Source organism: Prunus avium, chromosome 3, assembly GCF_965620075.1.
Source record: "Prunus avium chromosome 3, drPruAviu1.hap1.1, whole genome shotgun sequence".
Lineage (NCBI taxonomy): Eukaryota > Viridiplantae > Streptophyta > Magnoliopsida > Rosales > Rosaceae > Prunus > Prunus avium.
This window is the reverse complement of record NC_142286.1, coordinates 9,171,550-9,193,635: the sequence shown is the minus strand read 5'-3', so window position 1 is coordinate 9,193,635 and position 22,086 is coordinate 9,171,550. Positions and strand designations below refer to the sequence as shown.

General features: G+C 35.1%; 3 protein-coding genes across 5 annotated transcripts; all 3 read left to right on the top strand.

Moving 5' to 3' along the window:
- Positions 1-383: 383 nt before the first annotated feature.
- Positions 384-7,758, top strand: LOC110763396 (putative protein phosphatase 2C 60). The gene is made up of 11 exons (XM_021966177.2): positions 384-537; positions 1,335-1,457; positions 1,797-1,860; positions 3,042-3,150; positions 3,907-4,075; positions 4,657-4,782; positions 5,311-5,434; positions 5,537-5,613; positions 5,933-5,985; positions 7,130-7,184; positions 7,260-7,758. Exons 2-11 carry the CDS (start codon positions 1,341-1,343, stop codon positions 7,458-7,460), a joined length of 1,095 nt encoding a protein of 364 aa, XP_021821869.1. The 5' UTR covers positions 384-537; positions 1,335-1,340; the 3' UTR covers positions 7,461-7,758.
- Positions 7,759-12,341: 4,583 nt separating this feature from the next.
- On the top strand, positions 12,342-14,173 carry J8 (Chaperone DnaJ-domain superfamily protein). The gene is made up of 3 exons (XM_021948505.2): positions 12,342-12,688; positions 13,041-13,109; positions 13,818-14,173. The coding sequence occupies exons 1-3, from the start codon at positions 12,482-12,484 to the stop codon at positions 13,998-14,000; spliced, it is 459 nt and encodes a 152-aa protein (XP_021804197.1). The 5' UTR covers positions 12,342-12,481; the 3' UTR covers positions 14,001-14,173.
- Positions 14,174-16,210: 2,037 nt separating this feature from the next.
- On the top strand, positions 16,211-20,561 carry LOC110763394 (magnesium transporter MRS2-1). Of its 3 annotated transcripts, none has more exons than XM_021966171.2 (7): positions 16,211-16,514; positions 17,050-17,668; positions 18,999-19,127; positions 19,223-19,555; positions 19,684-19,731; positions 20,069-20,131; positions 20,266-20,561. In XM_021966171.2, the coding sequence occupies exons 2-7, from the start codon at positions 17,069-17,071 to the stop codon at positions 20,494-20,496; spliced, it is 1,404 nt and encodes a 467-aa protein (XP_021821863.1). In that variant the 5' UTR covers positions 16,211-16,514; positions 17,050-17,068; the 3' UTR covers positions 20,497-20,561. The 3 variants fall into 3 exon arrangements, with proteins under 3 accessions (XP_021821863.1, XP_021821867.1, XP_021821866.1); XM_021966175.2 differs by having other exon boundaries at positions 16,212-16,514; positions 20,069-20,178; positions 20,266-20,406; XM_021966174.2 differs by lacking the exon at positions 20,069-20,131 and having other exon boundaries at positions 16,214-16,514.
- Positions 20,562-22,086: the final 1,525 nt, after the last annotated feature.

Genomic DNA, 22,086 nt, shown 5'->3' with positions numbered 1-22,086 from the left:
TTGGTTTCATTTATTTTTAAAAAAATTTAAAATTTAAATCAAAATGGTGGGTAATAAAAAGGAAACAAATTGTTTAGTTTAATTTTTCTTGGTTTTTCTTGCAACTGAAATGACCAATTGTAACCAAGGTGGTTGGTGTGAGTGGTTCGGCACTCTCATTCCTTAAGAGAGGTCAGGGGTTCAATCTCTGCTCTCGTATGGAGTCACCACTTTGGCCAGCACTTTACCACTTACGGGCCGACCCGGTGTGAGCGGGATTAGTCTGAATTGTGATTAAGGTTTAAAGGTGCCACCCATAGTTGGGGCCCATCCACCTCGTGGTTCAGACCCAAAAAAAAAAAAAAAAAAAGACCAATTGTTGCCTCTCAGATGAATGGCGCGTGTCCGCCCCTGGTTTCACACAAAAAGAAAACCAAAGCCTATATATACACTTATATATACATATACATATAGAAATCCACTTAGTCTCATCAAAATCATTTCTTCAATTCAATCAGATCTCTCTCGCGCTTCGATCAGACACGCTCAAACCAATTAGTAAGTTTACTGCAATCCCTAGAGCCATTGAATTTTCTTAATTTCTTGTTTCTAAATAATTAATAATAATTATTGCCAGCATTTTCTCACTCAGCTCCTCGTCATTGTGCTTGTGGCCTCGAATCTGATTTGTATAATTTTACTATCTTGAGTAATTTTTATTGTTTGGTCCGTTTGGTTTCCAAGACAACGCAGGAAATTGTATGCTTCCAGTTGTAGAAATTCCAGTGTTTATGTTTGAGTAAATCTCCATTTTATGGGCATTTTTTCCTCTGTTTTCTTGCCTACCAAGTGGACTCGAAAGGGCATGTTTTGGTTTCTGCTGCATGATTGGAGTCAAGTTGTAGTTTAGTTATGGCGGTTTGGATATGGTAGATTTGAAATTAGTGGAACAAATGTGGTAGGCTTTTATGGAAATTGAATTGATTGGGTAGTTTTGATGAGTTCTGAGTAGCAAACAAGGGATCCATTAATTAATTAATGTGGTCATCCGTGCATTTATTGTTCTTGGTGATGTGGTGTACGTGAATTCCTTCTAAAACTAGACTATATGTATATGAAATGCTACGGGCAAATTAAGAAAGTTTTGAATGCTGCAATTCCTTGTGAGCAAGTGTGTGATTAGACTCAAATGGGCAGGGGATATGGAATATGTTGGCATGATGAAAATTAAGAAAGAAATGTGTGTGTGTGTGTGTGTGTGTGTGTGTTTGTGTGTGTGTGTGTGTGTGTGTGCACAAGCGCACCCATGCATGTGGATTTCAAAATGATTGTGTTGTTTGATGATATGGTTGCAGCTGCAAATGGGAATATATCTCAGTGCTCCCAAAACTGATAAGGTCTCAGAAGATGGTGAGAATGACAAACTTCGATATGGGTCATCCTCCATGCAAGGGTGGCGTTCAACCATGGAAGATGCTGTAAGTCTTTATGTCGTTCTTCTTATTCACTTAGATGACGCTCAGAGAGTGCAGCTGAGTAGTTCTTGTTGTTTGGTCTTTGTATTTTCGTAGTGAGCTTTGCATTTCACATGCAATTGTCATACTTAGCATTATTACTTCATGGCATTTGGTTTGTCACTACAGAAGTCCTAGATGAAGGTAATTATCATCTTGTTAAATTGGTTTTCCTGAGAATGGACACATATTGAATATGTAATACAGAAAGTGCACTAAAAGTATTTTAGCATACTAATCTTGCCATAGATCATGTACTATCTTGCCTATTATACACTACTTGACTTTTGACTTTTATTGCAGCATGCTGCTATTCCAGATTTTGACGGTTCAACATCTTTCTTTGCTGTTTATGATGGCCATGGAGGTTAGGTTTCCAAGCTCTATAATTGAATTCTACTTAATGCTATCTTTCTTATCATTTTAAGAAACTTTTTCCATTTATAGTTGGTTTGACTGCCCAAGTTTTTCTGGAAAGGACTCATATATGGTGTAACCAGGCCTGAATAATCTTGAGTTTTATGGAGCTGAATTTGGATATTTGCAAAATAAAATATGCAAAAAATTTCATTGAAGAGTTTATTAATTGAATTGTTTTCATCTTATAGTGCAATTTTTTTTTATAAAACAAATTTATGTCACTTCAAAAACCTCTTGTGCACATAGGTGCAGAAGGTCTGTCGACAATGCTAATTATTATAGAATTTGTGATGGTTGCAATTTCTATTTTAAGCTTTCCTTTATACCTTCTGCTTCTGTTCACTTCAAAAATCTCACCCTGAGATCTGGTTTGGTGTTTGGTTGGTTTTAACTTTTATCACATGGTAAAACAGTTAGCTGTACTCACCATGATTGCAGACCTGCAATCGGCATTTATTTTGTGTTTCAGAAAAACCTCCAAAGTCTACTCGATCTTAATTGAAAATCTATCATTATTTAAATTAATTTAGTGAAATTTTTTTACCAATCAGTTGGCTTTCCTGTGTTATTCAGTAGGTATTGCATTGTGTGATTGGAAGCTAAAGATTAATTTAATGGAAGAAAAAAAAAAAAAAAAAGTTCTGTGGCCATATTATGGTAGGAAAAGGGAAATAGCTGAACGAAATATGAAGGCTACTTTAACGTGCCCAACAAAGTATATTGCTAGATTGTTGGTATGATGAGTTGTATTTATCAGCACTAGGGGTGGGTAGGGGAGTGGCATAGTTTTCAATTGAAGATTTTATGGATTTTACACATGGTGTGCGGCCCAAAATATGACCAAAAAGAAAATAATGCCACATAAGGGAACAATGTGTGCGCAAATTTCCATATTAACACATAAGGTTGACATATAGGGCCTAGTCTTCAAAGTCCTGGAATTTTTATTTTACATATGTCTTGGATTGTGCAGTTACCAAGGTTTTAGTGGTTTGTCTTTTCCTTCCCACCTTTTTGCCCCGCAGCAGAAAGGAAGGGTTAGTTAGAGCAGTTTGTGCTTAATGTTTAAGTTTTATAGGTTGGTACTATCTGGTGAGGTTTTGTCATCACTGGTCCATTGATTTGCAGGTAAAGCAGTGGCAAATTTCTGCGCCAAGTATCTCCACCTACAGGTGCTCAAGGATGAAGCATATCTAGCTGGCGATTTAAGCACTTCTCTACAGAAAGCTTTTCTCAGGTTACTTAATCCCTTTTGTTAGTAATCTTCAATTTAGCAATTTTCAGCGGATGCATCTGTGTTATCAATTTTGCCCAAGAACAAGGCTGCAGAATGGTGTCTTTCTCCTGTAAGTCATATGTTATAAACAGCTTGGGAACTTGAAACTATGAGGATTAGAGTCAACACAACACATTAAACTATGATTTCCTACAAAATCTTCACCAATCACATTAAACTAACCAATTTCACACGAAAACTATGCAAATAGAGATAGATTATATATGCAAAATATGAATCTATCAGCATCTGTGTTATCAATTTTGCCCAAGAACAAGGCTGCAGAATGGTGTCTTTCTCCTGTAAGTCATATGTTATAAACAGCTTGGGAACTTGAAACTAGGTCATTGTTCTGCTACCACTGCCGGCCATTATCATTGCTGCATTGTCTTAATGCGCCTAAGATAAGTAAACTTGCATCAATGCCCATTCATTTAATAGATTTTCACACTGCTGTACCTGCTCATGCCTTTTCTTTAATTATCATTTTATAGGGCGTGGACAGTATGTTATGAAACTTTACAGAAATTGTATTGTCAAATCCAATTATAACATCTCAGTGGACTTTCATTTTGAATTGGTTTTCAAAGTTATACAATTTATGATGGAACAAAATTAGCGGCAGAAATCTGTAGTAGGGGTATCAAAGGGATAATTTAGATAGATGTGATTATGAATGAGATACTCACAATCTTACCTTGCTTCAAATTGATGCAGGATGGATGAGATGATGCGTGGACAAAGAGGCTGGAGAGAATTAGCCGTACTGGGAGATAAGATAGACAAAGTTTCTGGTCTTATAGAAGGGTTCATTTTTTCTCCCAAGAGTGTTGAAGCTAAGAGTGGTGCATTTAATGACCATACTGATCAGTGGTCTTCTGAGGAGGTACTTGTTACACCATCGTTACTTCAGCCGCATTTAACAATGGCACTATGTTTTCCATTTGCTTTGTTAGCCATATCACCAGATGCATCTCACAAAAAGAAGTCTAGGAAAACAGTGAAGATATTCTCTGCCTGCTTTGTATATATTCCATGTGATGTAATACTTAAATATTTGAGCCATAGGAATGAGTTTCTTCGTTTTTTACTTCCTACCCAGATTCAACCCCTTCACAGCCACCTTACACAAATAAAATAACTCATTTCCCTTGCTTACCATGGCATTGCAACCCTGTTTCTTAAATCAGCCTAAATGATCGGTATAAATTCAATCAACGGATTCCCCTTGCCTCATGATCCATTGGGCAAGTGGAAGAAATTGAATGGCTCTTTACATTTCCTATTGCTTTTGTTTCAGAAAGTAAGAATCTAAAATTTTGCATCAGACTTGGTTTCATAGCAGTCCTGCATCTATTTTGATGTTATAATGAATGTTTTAGGAATTTGATTAGTTTACTTTCTGTTTGATATATTTTACTATGTAATCGGATTTTCATGAAGAAAAGCTTTTGGGCTTGAAACCAGGGGCCTCACTCTGATTTTAATGGACCGAATTCTGGAAGCACAGCTTGTGTTGCTGTCATCCGAAACAATCAACTTGTTGTTGCCAATGCTGGTGATTCTCGTTGTGTTATATCCAGGAAGGGTCAGGTATTATATTGTTTTAATGCAATTTTTACCTATGGACTTTTATGTAAGGATTGCATTTTGGGTTAGCTTTGTTCACATTTAAAAAATTGTCTCATTTTCATAAAAAATAAAAAATAAAAAAATTTCTCAGTTATCCCAAAAAGAAGGTGTACAACATCCTTAGAGCACACGACAGAAACCAAAGCCTCCCAAACACAATCAGGGCAATTGGAATGCAGAAGAGGCCAAAGCCCATAGAAAGGACCCAAAATCTAGCCTTATCTCATTAATAGTCCCCACAGTCTACCATTGAACTGTTCCTTTTCCATCCATATCAGCCAAAAAGAATGGTTATGTTCATCTTCTGAGATTTTGATTTCGGTGAATCTTGCATTGACAACCTGCCCCTGACCCCAACTTTTGTGCCAGTTTCTAGGAATATATCAATTGGTTTTCTGCCATTGTGTTGTTTGCTGAGATGCTAATCTTTAACAGGTTTTTTTTCTGCTGAGCTGCTATTGTGATGCCTTATTGAAATTTTAAATGCAGGCATATAATCTGTCTAAAGATCATAAGCCTGACATTGAGAATGAAAAAGAAAGAATTCTGAAGGCTGGTGGATTCATCCAAGTTGGAAGGGTCAATGGAAGTTTGAACTTGGCCAGAGCTATTGGTACAAAAATATTTCCTTACCATGTGAAAGGAGAAACCGAGAAAGAACCTCCTTTTCTTTTATATTTGAATTGCCTGTAGTTTAAAATTATGTTGTTTGCAGGGGATGCAGAATTCAAGCAGAACAAACATTTGCCCGTTGAAAGGCAGATCGTAACTGCCAATCCAGACGTAACTAGTGTATGAGACATTTCATTTTGGAATTAAATGATATAAATTGGGCTGAAATTTTTTAACCATATATAAATGCAATACAACCAATCTTACAAGAAAGAAAATTAAGTCTTGTTTTTCAAGATGAAAAGCCTTTTCTGGGGATTGAAGTTATATTATTTAGATGCTAGTCAGACTTTTGAAGTTTTAAAGGAAGAAAGTGCTGTTTTTGACTTTTTATTTCCTTATAGACTTTTGCTGGCATAAACGAATGCCATTTATCAGATTTGTTTGCAGTTGCACTAATTTTATGTTGTTTAAAGTTTTAAAATTTCCCTTGATGTAGGTTGAGATTTGTGATGATGATGAGTTTCTCATCATAGCTTGTGATGGGATATGGTAAGTTTGTTTCCCTTTTTAATATACTTTCCTATCCGAAAAAATAGGTTTCTGTCAATTACTGTGTATATTTTATCTCCATCTGGTATGTTCTCCAAAGGCTGTAGGGGTAAGACTAGAAAAATTGGAAGGGTGGAAGGAAGGGCTTTATGTGGTGGGTTCTTCTCACAACTTAAGATGGCTGTTACTTAAACAGTTAGCTAGAAATACATCCTGTGGAAGAACCAATTACCATCTCTTTAGAAGCCTGTAAATGCATGGAATATAACAATTACTGGTTAATGTAAGAGTGAAGTTATATATAGTTGACGGTCTGATGACACTTGGCTTTAACTAGTATATATACAAGTGTTGCAAGCTCTCCGACAATATAGTTATGGTTATAAATGTACAAATAACCTTGTTAGCTTCTTATTTTCCAAAATGTTGGAGGAAAGTAATCAAAGTTGAATCTCCTGTGTTCTGTATCTGGATTTAAAAGTTTTCCTTCAAGGGAAGAATCTTTGATGTGAAGGTCTGCTGATTTGAACTTGTCTCCGTTGAACCTGTTACTCGATTATATCATGTGATAGTAAGCCCAAAACTAAATATTATTGAAGAATGCACTCGTAAATTCGTACGTGGTTCTCTGTCAAGATTCCCCCGTAACTTAGTTTCAAAAATTTGTTCTCATGGGAAAAAAAAAGAAGTTAATAATATTGTTTATTATCCATCCAATGCTTATGCGAGAGAAAATATGTGTGAGAGAGAATGGGTGGTAGTAAGGTGAGGTGAGTACTTTCTTTTAGTGCCATTTGGTTTACTGTTTACCTAAGGCAATTCCCGAATGCTCTCATATTCTTGTTTGTCTATGTTGTCAACAATTTACTTGTTATCTGTGTTTGCTTTTTCTCCACCTTCTTTACCTGATTGGTTTCAAGATCTCAACATGCTCCTCAAAGTATTGTTCTTCCAGTTGTTACTTCATGTCATTGACTCCTTGTTAGGTTCTTAGAAAGCACATGTTTGGGAGGTCAAAAGGCTGACAACATTGTTGAACTTGTGTCTCTGTCGTATGATTTTTCTAATGCTGTATTTTCTATTTCTGAAATACAAGTGAAATTAATATGTTCCTACTTTGTTGACACTGATGCACGCTCTCTAGGGACTGCATGTCGAGCCAACAACTTGTGGACTACGTTCGGGAACAATTAAAACATGTAAGTTGACGAGACTTCCCTTATATATGCAAATATATACTGTGAGTAACATAAAATATTCGTATGATAATGTAGGAAAGTAAACTCTCAGTGATTTGTGAGAGAGTGTTTGAAAGGTGCTTGGCACCATCATCTGGTGGAGAGGGCTGTGACAACATGACAATGATCTTGGTTCAGCTTAAGAAACCAGTTACTTCAGCTGCTTCTGTCGGGGACAAGCCTCTCTCGTCTAATCCATCATCTGAGAAGGATAAAAGCTCAGCAAAAGCTAAATAGATTTTCTCATGACTATCGAATGACTGCATTTTCTGCAAGTTAGGGCTTTTGGTGATCTCAGAAAAATCATAAATTTGTTTGGATTAGGAAAGAATTCTCAGGACAGTACGTGTTCACGGTGTTCTGTCAAGTACCGTTGTAGCTTACGAGTTCTGTACATGTGTCTGGGAGTTTGTCTTTTGGGTTCCCTCCAGATTTTGAAGAGCTTTGCCTGCAAATTTTTAAGACTGAACACTTGCTTCAGATGGTAAACTGACCAAGAAAAAAAATATCAAGATTTTTTTTCCTTTTCTCTTCATATTGTTTGTGCCAAGTGTGAACACATACATTGAAAGTTTTGAATTGGATGCATGTCTAACGAACAATACATTACAATATTAGTAAGCTACAATAGTTGTCTCAGAAGTATACAATACATAACTATACATAACTATGTTGATGTCTTCATTGTATTGTCGATGATTATTTAATGAAGTTTCTCTTTGATAAAGAAAAGGTATATTATTGATAAAAAAAATTGGTATATTTAATTATTCGGCCCCAAAATAGCCCTACGCATTTCTCGTTAAAATAATAAATTGAAGTGTTGAATCCTCTAATGTTTTATGTTAGATATGTGTTTTATAGTACGTATGTATAATACGTGTATTGAATCCTCTAAAGTATTTGTATAATATGTCTTTTATACGGTAAAATATAGAATGGGAAAAGTACGATTAAAATACGTACATGTTTGATGTGGTAAAATTTTGGCAAGATACAACTGAAAAGTTCAGCCACTATATAATATTTAATATAATTTTAAAAATAGGGATATAATACGTAAATTTTATTTGTATTATTCAAACAATTTGTAAAAAAACACAAGTATTAAATGTAAAAATACGTACATATGTGTATAATAAGTGTAGATCCGTCCTTGGGCATACCGTAATTAATCGGGATAATAAAACAGTGCTGATGGGTATAATTTATATTATATATTTAACTCCATTCTTAGTATATTTTGGTTAATATTTTGGAAGAATTTTGATACTTTGAATTATATTTCCAATATAGGACTTTCGACTTCCTCTGGAGAAAAACATAATCAAATGGACGAATTTTGGAGTAATTCCAATTGGAGGATGTTCGTGAGTCACGTAGCTTGATTGTATCAAAATTTCAGATTTTTCTACCAAGTGGTTATTTTCTGGAAATAAAATAAATGAGCAGTGCACGGTGCTGGAATAGCGACGTTTTGGGTTTTTATTGCATTTTTGGAGCCCAAGATGTCCTTAGATGGGTTCGTGGCCTTCTGGAGATTTGTTCAAAATGTTTTTATCTTTAAAACAAGCTATCTTGGGCCTGATTTGGAGGAGATTTGAGCCCAAAACGTGGCTGGGCAGATTGTGGGCAGATTCTCCTAATCCATTTAATACTCGTGTAAAAAACACACGAGTATTAAATGTGAAAATACGTATATATGTGTATAATAAGTGTAGATTCGTTCTTGGGCATACCGTAATTAACTGGGATAATAAAACAGTTCTATCTTTTGTTTGATGTTTTTTCAATAAAATTTCGTTTCTTCACCCATAAATAAATAAATAAATCTTAAATCCAAGCACATGCACGGTGCTTGTTTATTATTCAAACCGCGTTGAAACTAATTTTATTACAATAATTCCTAAAATAATAAAAATAATAAATAAATATAAAAACATGTTACTCGTGCAAAGTATGGAATAAAATAATTAATTTACTATGTGTACGGTGTGGACCTTTCCAGCATCCCTAAATTGAAGGGCACAAAGATTTATTTAACTCGTGGCATGCTTCATGGGAGCCACGTGTCAGTCTTCAAACATCTTATTATCCACTCATTTTAAAAAGGGAGCCCCCCATTTGTATAAATAAAATAATAAAAACTCTGCATTACCCAACCCCCAGTATGTTTCGTGTTACCGCTTTTTTTCAGGAAATTGAAAAACCAAAATCTGTTTTTTCCTTATTTTACGAGCCACGCAGCACGCCTTTATAATCGCCACTTAAATGTTACCACGTGTCCTCCTGCCACGTAACTTTATATCCATGCCCCTGCCTCTTTCTCAATTCTCCTTCTCGAGAAATTATAGAATAGTACGGTATCACCACGTCAGCTGGTGATACTCCCATTCAAAATCTGCCACATGTCTATTTTATTTTTAAAAGTTAAAAACTAATTACAGCTGGATATGAAATTATACTTTTACCCTTTCAAATAAAATTTTAAAAAAAAATAAAAAAAGAACGAGTTACCCAAACTATCTCCCTCTGCTGCCGCACCCTTCTCTTTCACTCTCTCTCTCTCTCTTCTTCCCTCCATCTCTCCATCCTCTCTCGATAACATATGAGAAAGCTTTAGACTTTTCAATTGAATATGACCTGGCCAAAAGCTGACTTGGGATCAATTGGAATATGCAGATCTCATTCTTCTAGATGAGAGAGAGAAACTGAGAGAGCGGGGGCGATGGCCAGGGGAGGCAAAGCTGAGTGCAGTGGTTGGTGTACAATATTCTAGTTTTTTAATTTTTTTTATTCTTTTTATTTTGAGGGAGATGAATAAATGGGCAAAATTTCGATGTGGAAATAAACAACAAATGTAAGATAAAGTAGTTGCTGGTACAGTAGAGAGAGATGGAGGATTAGAAACTCAGAGAGAGGGGACGGCGAGCAGGACTGGTAATTTCAGTCGGGTGGGAGTGGTGCAATCTTCTTCTTTGTGGTTTTTCTTTTATTAATTTTATTGTGAAGGGTAAAATTGGATGTGAAAGTCCAGTTGTATAAAATACTGTAGTTTTCTTTAAAAAGAGACAGGTGGCAGATTTTGAGTGGGAGTATCACTATCTGACGTGGTGATACTGTACCATTCTATAATTTCTCCTCGTTCTCCCCCATGGGTATCAGTTTTTTACCAGCAAGGACAAAATGCAGAGACAATTATTCAGTCACGCCACCCAGTTTAGTTTAGTTTAGTCTTTTAGACATTTGGAAAATAAAAATACGTTTTAAATTTCAGTTTTTGGTTTTAATGACAAATTTGTATATTTTTTACAAACTTAAGATGTGGCGGATAGAGATGTCGTACCAACTTAGTAATGCGAAATTGCTGAGTCGACGTGAAGGTGATATAAAAAAAAGTAATGAAATCAAAAGGTTGGTATATATCAATCCTATAAGTTCATGAACCAACTCTACATATTGAATTCAATAGGTGGGCAACTTCAAAAAAGAAATTTCACCCAAAATGCATTGAAAAATTGTAATTGAATGCAATGTTCTATCGCATATTTTGTATTTTAGTGAAATTAAATTTTCCTTCATGAGTTTGGTAGGATTTAGATTTTTATCATTCATTGAATTGTTGCTAAAACCTCGGTTTTTGAATTAAACTCATAAATAATCGAGAATATAATATAATAAATTATTTTTTATAAAATAAAAATATCGGTATTTGATGAGTTGTTGCAAAGTTGATGATGACTTGATTGTGAGAGATTAGAGATGCACATGCACCCCATTATTATGGTTAAAAAACAAGATTAAGGGGATGCAAGAAGAACAAAAAGTAGGTCAATGACTTCAGCCTAAGAATTATAAAAATCAAATCAGAAAAAGCTGGCCAATGAGCTCAGCTTAAGAATTATAAAACTAAAGGGCATCCATCAATAATAAATTGAGAAGTTGGATTTCTAAAACTAAATTTAATGGCCATTGGTAATGTGTGTCAAACAAGGGAATTTTTAGATATTATATATATATATATATTTCTTATGCGGACATCCGTACGTTATTATCGTGCGGACGTTGTGTATTTTGTACTATCTCTCTCTGCTTTCTTGCCTGTTTATAATAGGATCCGCACGATAATAACGTGCGAACATTCGAATAAGAGAATATATATATATATATATATATATATATATATATATATATTCTTCTTTAATATAGAGATATTCATAAAGAAGTACAAAGATATGTTTTTTATGAAATAAATATAAATTACAATAAAACTAAATAAACGGCTAAGTAACCAAAATTCTAACTAAATAAGAAACAACATAGTCTAATTAAAACGACCACAGAGAACGAAGATGAATAGACTTTAACATAAATCTACTCCTTAAAACAATAGAAAGAGTCTCTTTACCAACGAACTTTAACAAGTCGTCCTTATATATATATGTTTTAGTAGTCCAAAAAAAGTTGGAAAATACAATAGACAAAGAAAATTTGATAACGACCTGTTCTTTGTGTTGGAATTGGAGAGTAGATAATGACCTAATTTTGAGGAGCAACCATTATCATAATCGAAAATAAGATTAGGATGTAAGAAAATAATAATAATTTAATTTTAAAAAAAAGGTCAATGACTCAGCCTAACGAACGAAATAAAAAATCTATGAGGGAAAAAGTTGAATTAGTCAATTAGATATGTGAGAAAAAAAATGCGAAAAAAAATAAAAAAGGGGTAGCCAAAGAAGAAAAACTCAAAAAACGGTAGAGAGAATATCCTCCAATATAAACCCTAAATTCCACAACAGAAGTCTCCAAATATGACTAGGACCAAGTGAGAGCAAACCAGATAAGAATTGCAATCTCTCTCTCTCTCTCTCCTCTCTCCTCTCTCCTCTCTCCTCTTTCCCTTTTACCCTAATCCACAAAATAAGACAATACACGTCACCATGGAAACGGACCCAATGGATAAGGACCTCCCAAGCTCACACCTCTCCACCTCACAAGCAAACTTCCCTCTATAAATATAGGTTCTTTCCTATTTAAAAAGTCCATTCTATGAATCTCCCTCTCTCTCTCTTAATTATTATATTCAACAAATTTTCAATCATTGAGTCTTTCAAAACCCGTTAAAACCACTTTGCCGTGCCCATTGATCCATTCAAAACAGCGTTGTTGTTTTTCTTCATATATATATAACTTGGGTTCTTCTTTTTAAAGCCAGAGGTTTGTTGGGTTTTTGAGTTTGATTTCTGGGTTTTGCAATGGCTGCTGTGGCTGCTGGTGTTATTGGGGGTAATGGGTCTTCTTGGAATCTGTTTAAGGACAAGCCGAGGAAGAAGAAGACGGTGAATAGGGTTATGGTGTCTTGTGTTTATTCTTCTGTCATGGATCCTTACCGGACTTTGAAGATCCAACCTGGTGCCTCTGAATCTGAGGTCAGGAAGGCTTTCAGACAACTTGCCTTGAAGGTTTGTTTACATCTTATTTAATCTCCGTTTTTATTTATTTTATTCTGGATTTTTTTTTTTCGTTTTCCAATTTACAAAATTTTCCCTTTGTATTTGGTTTTGAATAATGTATGTTACCAAGTACTTTTTTCCTGTTGGGATCCTTTTCTTCTGTTACAGTTTTTTATTTCTTGCTGGGTTTTATTTATTTATTAGCTATTTTCTACTAATCACGCGTTTTGGGTATTTATTAGGGGATTAGTTCAGTTGATAATTGTCAATTTAAGGGTTTTATTTAAATTTATAATAAAATTTTGTGAGTTTAAATCATTGTTGGGGGCTTTGTTGACTGATTGGACTTTGTCAATTGCAGTATCATCCAGACGTATGCAGAGGAAACAATTGTGGAGTTCAGTTTCACCAGATAAATGAAGCTTATGATGTATGTATTTGTCTTCCCTTTGGTATTTTCGATTATCAATCAAGCCTGCTATTTTATCTTGGAAGTATGCATGTCATGTTCACTTGTAATTTCTGTGCAAGATGGTGTTCCAATAAAGTTTTTAGATGCTATCTTTTGGGCTATCAGAGAATTAATTGTTTACGATTTTGTTGGTCTCTTTTGTTCCTTATCTTGAGGATGATGATTGAAGCATATAACCAGTCATGGGCAAAGATGCTCTCTTAACCCCATAGAACAGATAGGATGAGAGTCAAAGCCTGTTGTGAATATGAGTTTTAATGCAATACCATTTAAAATGTAAGCATAATTAACTGTCACCAGAATAGAATCCTGCACTACTAAATTGTGGATGCACTTTTTCTATTCTAAGTCTTTGGATAAAGTTTCCGGTTTAGAATCTGATTAGTGTCTGATTAAAACTTGAAACTGTATTGTGATCTAACTTAAAATTCCAAGAATAATTGTTAGCATCTTTATGAATTGGGGGGGTTAAAGTCTCTATGATGTTGATGGAATTGGGCATCTTTTGAGACATTGCAAAAAAGTCTGTGTGGTGTGTTAGGTAATTAGGTTCCTGGATAAGCTTTCTGATTATGATGTTTTATCAAATGGTAGGGTCCCAATAGAAACATTGTGTTCTATAAGATACTGTAACAATTATCTGATCATATACTCTTGTCTATGCAGATTGTTATGAGCGATTTGAGAGGAGAATCTACTCCATCTCCGATGTATGAGACGTACGATGAAGAAGTTGATGAGCCGATGAGAGGAATGAACGATCCGGATTGGGACATGTGGGAGGAATGGATGGGATGGGAAGGAGCTGGAATCAGGGACTACACATCTCACATTAATCCTTATATTTGAAGAAGAAATGTAATTAATCAATAGATGGGTTTAATCCAAATCCCTTTGCAACCTAAATGGTTGTTCTTTGTATATAATGGAACTGAGGATCAAATTGTCCTTTTTGTACATAGCTCAAGCAGGCAATGCCCTCACCATTTACAAATGAAGAGTTCTCAAGATTTCTCTTTTCACTATTGCAAATTGTCCCTTTTAATTTTAATTTTATTGTTTTATATTAAAAAATTCTATGTGCTCGACTTGTGTAGATTGATGTTAATACCTGCAAGCTTTGCCGTGAAGCATTGACCTAAAATCAGCCCAAACAAATTGCGTGTACTCATCTAAGCTGTGAGGAGTTAATGTTAATCATCATCTCTCAACAGTCCAACACAGTGCATGTCTTTAGCCAAGGTTCTGTTTTTTGATCGAGTCTTTAGCCAAGTTGATTTTTTGATCGAATCTTTAGCCAAGTTCAAGAGTTTGAAAGAGATGTGGTTCTCAAAGAGTATTAGAGTAATTATCAACTATATCGTCCACCTATATCGTAGCATATGGACTAATTATACCATGCGATCGTGTTCTAATACCAACAAAAATTTCTAAGCCTCGTTGGAATAGATTTCCTAAGAAGTATGAAGTCGAAACAACTTGAAATTAACAAGTTAAAACATTCGTTGGCATGCGATCATCAATCCAAGTCCGGGTAGATAAAATAAATAGATGTGAACTTTAAATGGGCCGGCTCATTGGACTTCAGACTGGCACGGCCCATTGGGTTGAATTACCTTATTCTGGCTCATTCAAAGATACAAACCACGCTGTGTCGGGCCTTATTTAATTGGGATGTACTTGAGCCGGTACATTCCATTTGATACCTCTAGTTAAAAGAAAGATGTACGGTCTAATAAGATTACTACGAAGCATTTACTCATGGGTGGGGCAAGCTCTTCTATTCTGGTTCATGGTTTTCCCCCGACTACATAGTTCATTCGGAGGAGAGATCGAGCTTCAAGAAATAGTGAATGGTCTTATCAATACACAATAATACTCAAAATCAAAACCAACCTTTTAAGTGAAGCATAAAACAGATTATAAAAAAAAAAAAGGGGTTGGAAACTTGTTCATATTCGGTTTTGAACTAGGATATTGGATTATTTCAAGTTCGTAAGAGGAAAAAAGTTGGGTTTTTGGTTGATGGGCGCCTAGGTTTTGTTTGGGATCCTCAAAATCTATGACTTGAGTGTCGGCCTCTGTTGTTGTGGGCTCGGCTTTTGACAAAAGGGAAATGACAAAGAAAGAGGCAAAAACTCGAAAAAGAGAAAAGGCGCCCAACACTTAGGTATAGTTCTTTTCAAGGGCTGTCTTAACTTTTGAACGATAACCTCTTTAACTTTTTTTGTTTTTTTTGGGTTCAAAATAACCTCTTAACTAATTTGGTTAATTTTCACTGAAAAAAGGAATTTAGTTCGGACTCTTAGTTTTATGCTGTTTTTTTTTTTCTAGTGTTAAATTTGTGACAAAGTATCAATTTTTGAAATAACAATCATCATAGGTTTTATATCTAAGTTGAATAGAAACTAATTACAGTTTGATAATCTATCCCTTTATTTATTTATTTATATATATTGACCAAGATCCTATTTTGAAGTCAATACGCCACTTTAATTGGATTGACCTTTTACATCTAAGGAAGCATTGTGCTTGTCGACGTGGATTAGATTTTTTAGTCAAGATTGTTAGCTCATCCTTTTGCACTTAAATTCGAGTCTCCTTATTTGTAAATTCGAGTCTCCTTATTTGTACATTAAATTAATCTATAGTCTTTTAAACTACCTTTTGTCTAAGTAAATAAAAAAGCATTGTTCTTTCTAGAAATATTAAATTTCGAAATGAGTCGATTAAAGAGCTTTTGGGGCCACTTTTGTTATTATCCTTTTATCTTTTAGGTTTTATTAAGAGATGAAAAAAAAAAAGAAAAGAAAGACAAGAAGAAGAAAACAATCCAGTCGAGTTGGGTTGATTTGGATCCGTTAAGGTTCGGGTTAAGGTCCGGTTGACCCGTTAAGTTGTCGAAGAAGTAGGAGGGAATGCAGGATCCATTTAAAACGGGTCGAAACAAAAGCAGACAAAACTCACGCATTGTGCTGGTGTTCAAATTCATAATTATTAATTAAATTGTTTTTAATTTTTTCCTGTCAGTAAAATCATTATTTAATTTAATTTAATTATATACCTTTTTGAAACTTGAGGATTTTGTTTCCAGGACATATGAAAATGATTCCTTCTTCTTCTCTGGTTCCTCTTCCGAAAAACCAGTAAGCAAACCGCCTGATATGCCCACCGCGAATTTCAATTCACAGCTCAGTTGGGCATGCCAAACATCTCTCCTTTCTGGGTTTTCATCTCCCACTCACCGATTTCTGAATCTAGGGTTCTTATTCAAACCAATCAATTTTTCAATTTCATTTTGAGCTGAGTATCATCAAGAACACCAGCTCCTGGCAGCAACCCAGGTTTTCTTTCTCATTGCAGGTGATTGTGACTCTTCTTCTCTTGCTCCATATATCAATTCACATGCTTGTACATATATCTGGGTATGTGTTTATGGTCTGGAAACTGGGATTTTGGACATTCAGCCACCAAACTTGTAGCTTTTGAATTTGGGGTTTGAATCTTGGTGCCTTCCATTTTCTTTTGGTGGAACTGTGGATTGAAGTTCATAAAGTTGGTTTTGTTCCCACGTTTGCATAAGTTTTTTCTCTGCTATATATGTTTATGTATGGTGTTCCATTCTTTGTGGAAATCATATCCTTATTACATAATTTATTTTCTTGGAATTCTTGATGAATTGGGTCTCCTTATTGTAATCTAAGATGGGCAATTAATCATATCTAGCACACATGAACCATAAAATGAAGTACTTGTGCAAACACGAAAGCCTGCAATCAATGATTTTGGTAACTTTATACATAAAGACAGCGGATAAATTTTAGTTCATGTATCTACTTCAATTTGTAAGTGTAGTATTAGAAAATTATTTTATTTTATCTTATTTTAAATGTTGCAGCACTGAGAGCTCATAGGTAATGGATGACCTCAAAGAGAGCCTGCTTCCGCCAAAAGTCCCAAAACCTGCATCAGCTATTAGCCTTCGGGAGTCATCTTATCGACCAGCAGCCTTTGGAAGGCAACCCTTTCAAAGTGTGGATGTTCTGGGGCTGAAGAAGCGGGGCCAGGGCCTTCGGTCTTGGATTCGCGTTGATACGTCTGGGAATTCTCAGATCATTGAGGTTGACAAGTTCACCATGATGCGCCGTTGTGATCTACCTGCCCGTGATCTACGCCTGCTTGATCCTCTATTTGTTTACCCTTCAACCATCCTTGGAAGAGAGAAGGCTATCGTTGTAAACCTAGAGCAGATTCGATGTATTATTACAGCTGATGAGGTTCTTCTTTTGAATTCACTTGATAGCTATGTATTGCAATATGTGGTGGAGCTTCAGAGAAGATTGACAACAAATGGGGTAGGTGATGTTTGGCAATCCGATGGTTCTGAATTGAGTCGGAGGAGGGGAAATAGAAATTTTGATAGTGTGTTTGGAAGCACATCTCCTGATTATTTGCCCTTTGAGTTTAGGGCCTTAGAAGTTGCTCTGGAGGCTGCCTGTAAATTTCTTGATTCTCAGGTGTGTAAAAGAGCACAAGAATTTGGGTTCTCTATCTCTCGTCGTATTTCCTTGAGCACATATTTCTAAAAATACTCACATAACTTTGCCTTTTAAATATTGATTGAATTCTGCACTATAATAGTTTATGAAGACTTGTAATGTAATGCAAGGAAGTGGAGTGTATCAGAAACAATATCTGTGCCATATTTTGTTTAGCTCAAGTACCAGATGTTTATAAGTAGCTATATATGGTTATAAAACTCTTTTGCAAACTATATATTATGTTTGGTCCCTGAAATCTGGTGGTGATCCATCTAAAATTTAAACTTGTGTCTGTTTTAGTGAATGCTGAATCATACTTGCCTTTTATTTTACACTGATAGATCAAAGTCTGTGTACCCTTTTGTCAAGATGCTATTATGATACCAAAGATTGTCATTATTATGCGAAATTGTTTTTTTTGTTTTGTTTTTTTTTTTTGTGTTTATGCCTTTGTCCTCTGATGTTATGATATGATGTCAAACAATGTTATGATAATATTCTTTCACTAGTTACTGAAGAGATGAAGTTTTCTTAGATTAGAGAAAATCTATAAATTTGTAGTATTCAGCTGGTATCAAATTTAAAGACAGTCCATGATGTAGAAATTTATATAGTTTTGAGGTCAGTGCCTAACGCTGAGTGATGATGATACTTGCCTTGGTGCCTCAGCCATTTATGTGATTAAATTTTGTCATGATGATTGGAGCTAAGCACGTAGTGCCTTGCTATTTAGAGCAACTGGTGTGCCTTTCATTTTCATCAAGCACTGAACATAGGTGTATCTGTGGTGTGGTGTTTACCACTGAAAAGGACGAGGCCTTAGACAGTGGAAATACAGATGATTTGAAGAATCTTTTTCATTGACTCCTTGCATGCTTTATGGTCGTCATGATAATAATCCATTTATTCAGAGTTATTTTCTTTTGGGGCAGAGTGTGGAGGTTTTGTGGGATATAAATATATTTTGGTCAGGTTTAGATCTTTTTAGAGTCTAAGGAACACCCAATTATTGTATAGGGGGAGGGATATGTTGTTAACAGATTCCTCATGTTTGTTTGTTAGTTTCTACCTTTGGTATTCAGCAGACATTTTGTCCTCTGTTTTGTTTGCTTGTGTGGTTAATCAGTTCTTAAAACCTCGTTTCTCAAACCGAAAAAAAAAAAAACAATATCATGATTTGTTATATTTCCAATAAGGCCACAAATTCTCTTTACAAATTTGAAGTCACCATCGGTAGTCTGAACATTTTCTTGTTGGTTAAACATTCTCCTAGTTTGTAACTCATTTAATAATGGCTTGTTTATAGGCAGCTGAACTAGAAATTGAAGCATATCCATTACTAGATGAGCTCACGTCAAAGATCAGTACACTGAACTTGGAGCGTGCACGTCGATTGAAAAGTAGACTCCTTGCCTTGACTCGGAGAGTTCAGAAGGTATTGCATAATCATCTCATTTATTATTTCATCCTGCTTAAGCCTCCAAATGATGACCAAAACTGTCTTCCAACCTTTGAGCTGCATCTATTTAGGTTCGAGATGAAATAGAGCAGCTCATGGATGATGATGGAGATATGGCTGAGATGTATCTCACCGACAAGAAAAGTCGTATGGAGTCATCGTTTTATGGTGATCAATCTGTGTTGGGTTACAGATCTACTGATGGTACATCTCTTTCTGCTCCTGTTTCTCCTGTAGCTTCACCTCCCGATGGCCGAAAGCTTGAGAAAACCCTGAGCATTGCAAGGAGTCGACATGAAAGCATGAGAAGTTCAGAGAGTGCTACAGAGAGTATAGAAGAGCTTGAGATGCTGTTGGAAGCATACTTTGTTGTCATTGACAGCACACTGAATAAGCTGACATCGGTATGCATAGCACTTGTTTTATTGAACTTTGACATTAGTATATGCATCAATGACTATCTAATCATTCCAGTGTCATATTAACTTGAGTAGAAGAATACAAGCTTATGTTTTTTCTGTCCGTGTTTCAGTTGAAAGAGTACATTGATGACACAGAAGATTTCATAAACATTCAGCTGGTATGCGCCTCGTTTAATTTATTTTTTTCTCAATAAATGTCTCTCAAATATTGCCTAAAACATTTGTCTAAAAACTGAATAAAGAAGAAAAGAGACAGTTTATTACTTTCTTTTTTCGGTCAACAGATAGTTTATTACTTTTAGTCTCAAATATTGCCTAAAACACTGTTCAAATATCCAAAAGCTGTTTAACAATTATATTGAACAAATAAAGACGCTAGGTAAGTGTACTATTAGTCAAAAGCCTCTTCATGATCCTTTTATTGAATAAGTACACTAGACTTACTAAGTTATTAGCATTGAATGCTCACTGATGGACCTCATTGTTTTATTGCAGACTTTCCAATACAATTTGAATTTTGTCGAGGACTTATCATTAGAAACCTCTATAATACCATGCGTAATTCGTTGGCTAATGCTAATTCTATAGCTAAAGATTACAATAATGTTAGATGTTACTTTCAGTTTCGTTTCTTTGAAATTTGTCGGTATGAAGGGAACAAAAATTTAACGCTAGAAAGTTTTTGCTCGCAGGATAATGTCCGAAATCAGCTGATCCAATTTGAGCTACTACTCACAACTGCAACTTTTGTTGTTGCTATATTTGGGGTCGTGGCAGGAATCTTTGGGATGAACTTCGAAATACCTTTGTTTGATAACGCTGGTGCATTTAAGTGGGTACTTGTAATTACGGGTGTAACTGGCTTTTGCATATTTTCTGCATTTGTGTGGTTCTTCAAGTACAGAAGACTGATGCCACTTTAGATGTAAAGCGAAACCTCAATGAAGGAATTACAAATGAAAAAGATAAAAAAAATAATTTATTGCTATTGTCTATGTTCCTTCTTTAGATTAGGAGGAATTGAATTGAGGAGTTGGATTGAGGAGAATTAGATTTTGGATTTCTACCAAAGTTGTTTACTAAACCATATTGATTGAGGGGAGTTAGATTTCGGATTCCTATTGAAGTTGTTTACTAAACCATATGGAATTGGGATTGGAGTGGTGCTAATTATTAAAATGCCCTCATTGTTGGGTTAAAGTAGATGAAAATTTTGGAATTTTAAAAATTGTGTGAGGATATAATGGGTAAAAAAGATGAATTCTTAATGGGTTAGATATACAGGAATTAGAATATCACATTCCACTCAAGAATTGAATTATTCTAAAATTAGAAATTCAATTTCTAATTTTGGGTGGGTCCTATTTTCTTTTTAATTCCTTGATGTGAAGTAAATACAGTAATCCTCTATACTTGAAATTCAATTTCTAATTCCAATTCCTGATTAGTAAACACATCGTAAATGGATCGATTCTTTCAATTTCATCCAAGATCAAATTCATGTAAATTCGCTGAAAAAGCATAAAAGGCATGTGCAGTAAAACCCAGTATTTCTAAGCAAATTTATCTTCTCGTGATTTACCTTTTTTATTTGTTAATGTGCACTAAGCAAGAACTCTTTGGATACCCTATTTACACAGATATAAACAGAATGGCTTGTTTGCTTGTGTTTTTCTCTTTGAACTAAGACGGGCAACCGTGAAAGTTGGCAAACATGACCGGTTGAGATACTTTGATGGTAGACCTGGCAACGAGTCGTGTCGTTTGAAATTATTCCAAATCTGATCTGCTAACTCATCGTGTTTCAATATATGAAACCTATTCACAATTTTTGCGAGCTTCGTGTCTTTCACCCGTTTACTCGTTTTGCTCTAGCCTTTTTTTCAACAATACTCCAACAACAAAAAAGTATTTAGTATAACATAAAGAAGCGTGTTATAATGCTATAAAACTTACGTCGAACACATTACACAAAAAATGTTCAAAAAGTTACAAAACAACATACATAAGAAAGATATAAGTTTTAGGGTTTAGGGTTGAAAGATATAAGCTATAGGCTGAAAGATTTTTCACAGAAAATAAGAACTAAAAGCATAGTGCATAAAGATACGGTGTTAGTATCGTGTTTTACGAATGAACACTGACTCGATATGTTAATGCTACACCCGTTATGGATCTACCCCGATAGAGCTTGCCCCAAACACTTATTTTTTGTACATATTCATGTTGTATAGTGTACGTGATTTGATAAGGTCTACTTGAGAGTGCATGAAATACAAAGTAGAGACATGTTAGATACAAGTTGTGGACATCACTAGGTGCAGTGGTAAATTATAAAACTCTGGAGTATGTATGTATTGGGTTGGGGGCATTTTTCCCTTAGCAATGACACTTTTGATACAATCGATATTGGAAAATGGAAAAATCGAAAGCAACTTCAGGTGCCATTGTAAATGCTCTTGACCGCTATAATTCCCTTGGCACATTATTTACTCCAGTCTACCCGACTCCAT